At 48.7% G+C, this 9,737-nt stretch overlaps 1 protein-coding gene and 1 pseudogene across 1 annotated transcript; both read right to left on the bottom strand.

Annotated features, from left to right (window-relative positions):
- Window positions 1-403: 403 nt before the first annotated feature.
- On the bottom strand, window positions 404-1,902 carry LOC136473176 (2-hydroxyisoflavanone dehydratase-like). The gene has a single exon (XM_066470856.1). The coding sequence runs from the start codon at window positions 1,780-1,782 to the stop codon at window positions 790-792; it is 993 nt and encodes a 330-aa protein (XP_066326953.1). The 5' UTR covers window positions 1,783-1,902; the 3' UTR covers window positions 404-789.
- A 750-nt stretch (window positions 1,903-2,652) lies between these two features.
- LOC136473177 (probable carboxylesterase 13) lies at window positions 2,653-4,076 on the bottom strand (annotated as a pseudogene).
- Between the last annotated feature and the right edge of the window lie 5,661 nt (window positions 4,077-9,737).

Consider the following 9,737-nt stretch of genomic DNA (forward strand, 5'->3'; position numbering starts at 1 on the left):
ATACTTGTGTACCGAGCCATTGACTTTCAGCCTTCATCATCATCCTCTCAACATAGGCTAACATGGGAAGCAGAAGAGGCTAGAAAACAACAAAACAGTATAAGCACATAAAAATGTATGCAAAGGCATCTTGCCATGTGAGCCAGCTAGTTGACAAATGTATGAACAGCTGAACTTGCCAATTCTTTCTTCTTTGATTTGTTTGTAGGGGTATCTTAGCAATCGAACCCGGCTGACATTTGTACTCCAACTGAGAAGTAATTCCATGAGCATTAGCTGCTGGCAAAAAAAAAAAAAAAAAGGCACGATCTTGTAAAAGATGGAATCAATGTTTCCAAACCCTGTGTGTCCGAGAAATGGCAAGTTCAGCTGACATTTCTACCCAAATTGAGACGTGGTTCAATGAGCAATAGCTGCTACGAATAATATAAGGCGCGGTTTTCACTTCAGTTGTACTAGTAAAAGATAGAATAAATGTTTCAACAAATTCTGTGTCCAACAAGTATAATTTCATCTGTATGACACTAAGACTGTATCATCCTCCCCAAATTACCTGGTGCAATACATCAGCACCACTAACAATGGCAAATCCCCCTTCATCCTTGGATCCAATTTCAAAGAATACAAACACGACTCTGAACCTGAAATGTACTAGAATTAAAGTAAGTAGTGTAGAGCCAGCAATCTTCATCAGTGACGACGAAGCTGCAGTTATTCCGAGCTCCGGGTATACAATATTGAACGAAGCTAAATTTGATCCAACAACGCCACCGCCGGCGGCGAGGCGAGTCAGCGGTTGAGGAAGTCGCTGATGACCTTGTCCTGCGCGACGGCCTCTTCGCAGCTTGGCTCCAGGAGGTGGAACGTGTGTCCCTTGCCGGGCGCCTGCCAAATCTCCGCCTCGCCGGGCCACCCGCTGGCCCTGAGCCGGTCGTAGTAGGCGCGGCCGCGGTCGCGGAGCACGTCGCCCTCGCCGACGCACACGAGCACGCGGCCGCACGCCAGGGACGCCAGCGGCGGGGCGCCGTCCACGAACGGGTTGATGAGCGGGTCGTCCTCCCCCGTGGTGGTCGGGCACATGACGCGCCAGAGGGAGCCCAGGCTCTCGCGCACCTCCGGGCTGAGGTCGTCGGAGGGCACCTTGTCGGTGCCCAGGAAGTAGGGGTGGATCATGACGAGGCCCCGGATCCGGGCGCCGTGCGCCAGCCCCTCCGCGGCCACGCGCATCGCCATGTGGTGCGCGATGTTGGAGCCCGCGCTCTCGCCGCCCAGGTAGAGGCGGGAGAAGTCGGCGTGGCCCGCGATCCACGGGTCCCGGTTGGAGTCGTCGGCGGCAGGGGCGGCGAGATGGGAGACGACCCAGGCGAGCGCGTCCCAGGAATCGGCGTAGGCGGCGGGGACGGGGTGCTCGGGGGCGAGGCGGTACTCAACGGAGACGACGAGGACGTTGGCGAGGCCCGCGAAGGTGTTGAAGTAGGCGTGGAAGGTGGGGTTGAAGGCGGAGCCGAGGCAGAAGCCGCCGCCGTGGTAGTAGACGAGGATGGGGAGCTTGGCGGCGCTCCCGTCGTCGAGGCGCGGGAGGTAGAGGCGCGCGGAGACGTTGGGGGAGATGACGACGTCCCTGGAGGCAACGCCCGTGGCGGCGTCCGTGGAGGCGGCGACGAACTCGGTGCCGAAGTAGCGCTCCACGCGGTTCTTGTAGACGCGGATGCAGGGCATGGACTCGTAGACGATCTCGTCGTCCGCGGACGCCGGCGGCGGGGCGACGGGTGCGGCGGCCATCGGAGATCTGGACCGAGCAGGCAAGGCAACGATACAGGGGGCAGAGGCGCACTCCCCTGTCACCTGTGGTTAGAGGGTAGCTGCTGGTACAGCAGAGTTGTTCGGTGAAGTACTAGTTGACGCTGAAATTCTAATGGGAGTAGCTGGCCTAAGAGCAAGTATAATAGCCGGCTGTAAGCCGACTAAATGCTGAGGTGGAGGAGAGAGAGGAGAGAGAGGAGAAGCGCGCTGTAAATTTATAGCTGTTTTGGGCACAAGAACCAAGAAAGTCTATGAAAGAGACAAGTGAGCCATGTATTAACTGTAAAGAGCTAACTACTATATGAGTGGGCTAAGAAAAGGCTGCAAAGAACCTTACAGCCAGCAAGTCAGCTGTATTATTAGCCTTGCTCTAAGTAGCTGGGCAACGTATGCGGTGCAAACTAATTAACCTGTGTAAATTTGAAAATTACCGATCAGGACTATATGATACTAATTCAATGGATGTGATGAGAGGTGAGATTTTTTTATGCTTAAACCTCTAAACCGCCAATTTTTTTTACGCTTAAGCTTCCTCACCCTATCCATTGGATTAGCATCTGTGATTCTGATTGTTAGTTTTCAAATTTATACAAGTTGGTTAGTTTACAATTGATATGTTGCTGGCCTAGTTATCTGCTCTTCTAGTGAAATTTTCCTCTCCTCTCAACCTTTCCTTCAAGCCATAGCATCAAATGGGAGTAGATTTTTCCGCAGGCAATCGCTGGCTGCGTAGCCTACCAGGCTACCAGCAACCAGTCAACGGCATGACCTTTCCTCATCAAAACATCAAATGGGAGTAGGCCTTCATATATATCATATATATTGATATAAACTCCATCAAAATTCAGGTGCAACGAAGTTGTTGGTTATTCAGCTGCATCAGCAACACGGTAGGCCGGCAGCATTTAGAACTTGGAATTGTTCAGTCAATGCCAGTACAGCACACTGCACGCAAATACACGTACGCTCTTGCGTCAGGTCCGGTGACCGGTGACGCGCGTGCGCGTGCGTGCGGTTCTACCACTACTGCTAGGTTGACTAGTTCCCGGTGTTGAGCGCAACCAGGCGGTCCATGAGGAGCACCGCCTTGGCGCTGTCGGGCTCGCGGAGGTGGAACTCGTGGTCCGCGGGCGCGGAGTCCAGCAGCTCGGCGTCCGCCGCGGCCCACCCGCTCGCCAGCAGGCCGTCGAAGTAGGCCTTGCCCTCGGCGACCAGCGCGTCGTCCGCGAGGCACACGAGGACCCGGGCGCACCCGAGGCGCCTCAGGCTGGGCGCGCCGTCCGCCCCTCGCCGCACGCGAACGCCCACGTCTCCGCCAGCTTCGCGCGCACCCACGCGTACTTCGCTACCTCGCCCTCCTCCTCCGCGGCCTTGCTGCCCTTGCCCCCCGGCGCCGGCGGCGACAGGAAGAACGGGTGCAGCAGCGCCATCCCCTGCACCCGGGCGCCACGGGGGAGGAGGTCGGGCTCGGGCTCATCCGAGCCGGCGCGGAGGGTGAGGTTGTGCGCGAGGTTGCCGCCGGCGCTGAACCCGAGCACGAACACGCGCGCCACGTCGCCGTGGTCGCGGACCCACGGGTCGGCCGCCGGCGTCACCACCCACCGGAGCGCGGCCCAGGCATCGTCGTAGCAGGCGGGGACGGGGTGCTCGGGCGCGAGGCGGTACTCCACGGACACGGCGAGCGCGCCGGCCCGCGCCGCGAGGCGGTTCGCGAAGGCGTGCTCGGGCGCGTCGGCCGCGGACCCGACCACCAGGCCCCCGCCGTGGAAGTAGAGCACTATGGGGAGATGCCTGTCGCTGTCGCCGCCGGGGCGCGCGGATACTGGGAGGTAGAGGCGCGCCCACAGGCCCGTGGCCGGGTCAAGGGTCACGTCCTTGGAGGCGACCCCGGTGGCGGCGTCGACGGAGGGCGGGACCGGGTTGACGGGGAGCAGGCGCTCCACGCGGCCGCTCTTGTACTGCCGGATCACGGGGATGAACTCGAACGTGACCTCAGCGTCGGGATCGATGTCGACCGTGGTGGTGCGATAGAGGAGAGCCATGGCGAGAGTATTTGAAGACGATACAAGCTTGCGTTAGGGCAGCAATTTTCCAGATGGAACGTAATAAGGCACCGGGCCCAGATGATTTTCCACCAGAGTTTTATCAGGTCTTCTAGGACATGGTAAAAGAAGATCTGATGGCTTTGTTTATGGAATGTCATGAGGGGAACTTGCCTTTGCATAGTCTCAACTTTGGAACTATAATTTTACTACCAAAAAAGAAAAATGCGAAAGTCATTCAACAATACAGACCTATATGTTTGTTAAATGTTTCTTTCAAGATCTTTACCAAAGTTGCGACAAATAGACTATCTACTGTTGCCCAGAAGATTATTAGACCAACACAAACAACCTTTCTTCCAGGAAGAAACATTATGGAGGGCGCAATGATACTTCATGAGACAATCCATGAACTTCACTCGAAAAAACAGGACGGGATAATCTTTAAAATAGATTTTGAAAAGGCTTATGACAAAGTAAAATGGGACTTCCTACATCAAACTTTAAGGTTGAAGGGCTTCTCGCATAAGTGGTGTTCATGGGTGCAGCGGTTTACACAGGGAGTAAATGTAAACATTAAAGTGAATGACCAGCTTGGCTCATACTTCCAAACAAAAGAAGGATTAAGGCAAGGTGACCCAATGTCTCCAATACTATTTAATATAGTGGTGGACATGCTGGCCATACAAATTGCTAGAGCTAAGGAAGCAGGTCATGTAGAAGGAGTCATTCCCCATCTTATCCAAGATGGGCTGTCTATCCTACAGTATGCGGATGACACTGTGATTTTTATGAGTCACGATGTTCAGAAGGCGGTTATTATGAAATTAATTCTAAGCACTTTTGAACAACTATAGGGGCTCAAAATTAATTTTCACAAGAGCGAAATCTTTTTTTTTGTAAACCAAGGGATCATAAGGTGTTTTATTCGTAGTTGTTTGGATGTGGATTGGGCAAATCTCCCTTTCGCTTCCTGGGTTTGCCTATGCACACTAGGAAATTGAGTAATAAAGATTGGACGGTAATAGAAAATAGAATTGAAAACAAGCTTAGTGGATGAAAAGGAAAGATGCTTTCGGTAGGAGGCCGCTTAGTCCTAATAAACTCGGTGCTCTCTAGCTTACCGATGTTTATGCTGTCATTCTTCGAAATCCCAAAAGGAGTTTTGGAGAAGATCGACTGCTTTAGATCAAGATTCTACTGGCAAAGCGAACAACACAAGCGCAAATATAGATTGGCCAAATGGGAAATCTTGTGCCAACCAAAATTACAAGGTGGCCTAGGTATTCATAATTTGGAGTTATAAAACAAATGTTTGTTGAGTAAGTGGCTTTTCAAACTTTTAAATGAGGATGGCTTGTGGCAAGAGCTATTGAGAAATAAATACTTAAAAGACAAGACTTTAGGGGGCTGTACAAAAAGACCAACAGATTCTCATTTTTGGAAAGGTCTGATGAACTTCAAAGACACTTTCATGAGCTTTGGTTCATTCAAAGTAAAAGACGGGTCACAGACTCGTTTTTGGATGGACACTTGGTTGGGTAGTCAACCTCTCAAAGATAAATTTCCCGCGTTGTTCAACATTGTGAGAAGAAAGCAAGATTCCGTGGCAAAAGTACTTGCATCAATCCCGCTGAACATTTCCTTTCGCCGCAATCTAGCGGGTCGGAACCTGAGGGACTGGCATAGAATCGTTGCATCTCTACAAGATGTGAACTTACAAGAAGAAAGAGATGCTTTTATTTGGACATTGCATTCATCAGGTAGCTTTTCTATTAAATCTTTGTATACTGCGTTAATTAACAATGGGGTCAGAGTGTCACAAGATTTATGGCAGATCAAAATTCCTACAAGAATTAAAATATTCTTGTGGTATCTAAAAAGAGGTGTCATTTTAACTAAGGACAACCTTACCCACCGTAACTGGAATTATGACAAAAGATGCTGCTTCTGTCACTGCCCAGAAACCATTCAACACCTCTTTTTTCAATGTTATTATGCCAAATTTCTATGGCGCGCTGTACACTTAATGTTTGGGATATCACCCCCATAGCATAGACGATTTATTTGTTAATTGGTCTAAAGCGGGTGGTAACATACATAATTTGTTATTATTAACAGCGGCATCAGCCTTATGTTGGACAATTTGGATAACAAGAAATGAAGTGGTTTTTGACAAGTGTAGACCGAAAACTTTTTTGCAGGTATTATTCAGGGGAACCCATTGGCTAAGGCAATGGGCAAGACTGCAGCGGCATGATGATCTTTGAGACCAATTGACTCTTGCTGGACAACTTTTGGAGACGTCGGCATTGCATTTTTTTTAGTTCCAATGGGTGGTTGTCATCTAGGTTTATTGGTCTATAGTAGTCAGGATCTGCTTCACGCTTTGTTATCCTCGAGTTTGGTTGTAGACTCGTTTTGGTTCTTGTGCGTCGGTCATCGGCCCAAACTTTTTAATAATTAGCCTGATTCTACCCTGGTGTAGATGAAGGCGGATATAAACTATCATTTATCTAAAAACAAGCTTGCGTCGTAAGATTGGCACTCCCAAGAGCCGCTCCTCGCGAGAAGACGATAGCCACATGTACATACAGACAGTGAGACAATATTGCAGTAGTAATATACTAGTACTTGGTGGAGTCATTGAGGCGTTGAGAAGGGAGCGAGCATTGAGCAACCCGAGAAGACGATAACCTTGCTCCTCGCGGGATAGCATTCTAAGGAGCGGGTCCTCAACGTGACCATGGAGGCCACGCCACCGCTCACGCGTTCAGGTCTGAGTCCGATGGGCGATCCCCCCCCCCCCCCCCCCCCCCCCCCCCCCCCCCCCCCCTCCCTAGTGCTTGCAGATATGGGCCATTTGGTTGCTGGGCCAAATTCTACAAGCCGGGCCGAATTCTAACACAACACAGACGTTTACTGTTTGATTGATACACTGGGTTGCTGAAAACAATGGTACACTGGGCCATAGGAATCAGGCCAGTTTTTAAGGGCCAGTCTATGTTAGAACTTCATATGGTAAAAGAAAGATACATCTTTTCAATCGCCTAAAAAAGGGAAATTCTCTAGTCTGGGCGTCCTATCGTCGGGGGTGGTCGTGTTCGTGGGCCGTGTCACCAGCCCAACGGTGTCTCTAACCTTATCCTGCTGCCTCCATTATCTAGACGGAAGGATAAGGCTCCCTTCACCGCACGATCGAGGCCGAGGGGCCGCAGTCCACCACGGCACTGCCGATATGCCATGCCCCATCCCCGACAGGGGCAGCGACGCCCTGCCCCATCCCGACGGCGGCCACGGCGCCTAGCCCCATTTCGACGGCGGTCGTGGTGGACATTCCTCTACCGACAGCAGCGCTCCCTCTGCTTCCCCTCCGGCGGCGCTTCCTCCTCGCCTATGGATTCTGCCGTGATTCCCTTCCTGCTCAATGGTGGCGGTGGCAGCAAGCCGCCTCCCCTCCCCCACCGATGGTGGCGGCGGCAGGCACCCTCCCCCACGCGGATCCAAATCCAGTTCTCATGGCGCCTCAAGGGGGCTGTGGCAGGGCGCAGAGTGCGGCTTTGATGTGCTCGACGGCATGGCGTCACCTTGGCCGCTCGCTTCGTGCCACCAACGAGCTCTACATCGATGAACTTCTAATGCTAATGAGCCTCCATTTCTCCCAAGCAGCAAAAGAGATGTTCGCTGAAAGCGCATGTTTGTTTCAGATGTTTTCGAGGTATGTTGCAATTATTTCATGCGGATGTTGCAACAGCAGATCGAGATGTTGTATATGTTGCAATAGTTGTACATGTATGTTGCAAGCTTTTGTTCCCTATGCTTCATCTATTTTTTAGAGTATGTTGCAAGTGAATTTATCTGGATGTTGCAAACGTTTCACACATATGCTGCAAGTGTTTTATATGGATGTTGCGCATGTTTTGCAATGTTTTTTCAAGTGTTTTCCAAGTGCTTTTGCATGTGTTTCATAAGCATGTTTCAAGTGTTTCATTTATCTTCAGATATATGTTGCATCTTGATATTTCAAAAGTAGATTGTGTGTTGCATATGGGGATGCGCATGGGAAGCGGGAGGGCACGAGCGGTCCCCGCGCGCAGTCTAGCGGCGCAGAAGACATCCTAGGGCATGCTGGAGGAGACGTGTTGGCGCGAACAAGTGCGGCGCGCGGGAGACGGAGTGCAGTGCGGGCGTCCATCCAGGCGTCCATGCGCTAGCACTTCCGCTAAAAAACTCCAATATTACTCATTCTAAACTGAAACTAGTAAGATAGCTTCTGCAAATAACATGGCGAATTAGCTTTTCTTGTTATAATATTTATTTCGATTAATTAATTAACGGAGGCGGGCGGCTAAGGGTGACCGCCTCGGTTAATATATACCAACCGAGGCGGTTGCGCTAACCCAACCACCTTGGTTAATATGTTAACCGAGGCGGGCTAACCAACTGTTTCCGTAGGTCAGGATGAACCATGACCTTTGGACGGAGACAGATGGTTGCCGCCTCCGTTATTCCAAAACGTTGGCCTCTAAAAAAAAACTGTAGTAGTGTTTGTTTCTCAAGGCGCCCCATATATGAACTACTTGTTTATTAGTTATTTTTCTCTACTTTTACTTGTAGAACAAACTATTAGCTTTTCATTGTTTTTATTAAAGCTTTCCTTTAGCCATTGTGTTTCACATTGAATCTGTATTTTGGCATTTTTCTTTCCATCTTGTATGGAAATCAAATTGTTATTTTTAATTTATTTAATAGTATCGGTTTCTCTTGTTTTTTTTGGAACCCTAGTATCAGTTTCTTGATAAACCGTGGGAAGAAGGAATCAAAGAAACTGCATGAGGAAAGAAAGAATCTGTACATAAGAAAATCAAGATCACACGAATAAATCATAGGCTCGTTTAGCGTATGCCAACGAATGAAACTTGCATGTAACAATTGTCAGGTTTTATAGTGTTATATGTACTCCGTCTGTCCTGAAATACAAGATATTCTAAAATTTTAGGACATATTACGTGATAAAACAAATGACTTACATAACCCTGTATAACTACCTTATTTTGGATGAAGATAGATATTAATAGTAGGTGTACATGTGAATCCTTCTGTGCGTCTGATTGGGGTCCAAATTCTCCTAGAAACTGAATTATAATCACTTTATGGAACTGTTTGCTTGGTGCGCTGGATTCTTGAAACTAGAACTAGAATCATGAGAAACCAGTTTTTGGTTGTTTATGTGGACTAGTATCAGTTCCAAGTGATTCTTCTCGCTCTCTCTTTGTAGCGTTTGACAACGATTCTAGTGATTCTTCTGAGAATCTGAACATTTCTCGCTGCCAAATGCACTCCAAGTTATTTCATCTAGAGTTTCTTATAATTTGGGATAATTTTTGAATGCTTGATACTTTATATTTCAACACCGAGGGCTACACACAAGCAGGGTTTTCAGTTCTGATATTCATTTTTTTGTCCAACCCAATTTACCAAAATTCACAAAAAAAGTTTAGAGATTGTTTTTTAACTTCAACAAGAGATATGATCTTCTAAAATTTTTGTATCTAAACAAAATATTAGCATGATTTATGAAATTTATTGAGCAAAAGAATATGCAACACAAATAATAGAAAAATTGAGTCGAGTTATATCTTTGCAATAAAGCACATAAAGATTTCAGATTTTTATTTTGACCACCCCTGAAATTACCAAAAGCCACAAAAAAATTTGGGGAAATTTTGAACACTGCACAGCTGGACTAAATTAAGCTAACTCAAGGCTTATCAGTTAGCCTTGGTTTATCTCTTGTTTTATTTAAGTTTGTCTAGTTCGGAATTTGGAAAGTGTAAACTCTAAACTGGATAATGAACAACGTAAGTTCCCCCATGCTGCTATGATTAACCT

This window comes from Miscanthus floridulus, chromosome 8 (genome assembly GCF_019320115.1).
Source record: "Miscanthus floridulus cultivar M001 chromosome 8, ASM1932011v1, whole genome shotgun sequence".
Taxonomy (NCBI): domain Eukaryota; kingdom Viridiplantae; phylum Streptophyta; class Magnoliopsida; order Poales; family Poaceae; genus Miscanthus; species Miscanthus floridulus.

What these genes read in the sequence shown, in the direction of transcription:
- LOC136473176 (XM_066470856.1), bottom strand. Translation starts at nt 1,782, where the DNA reads ATGGCCGCCGCACCCGTCGCCCCGCCGCCGGCGTCCGCGGACGACGAG.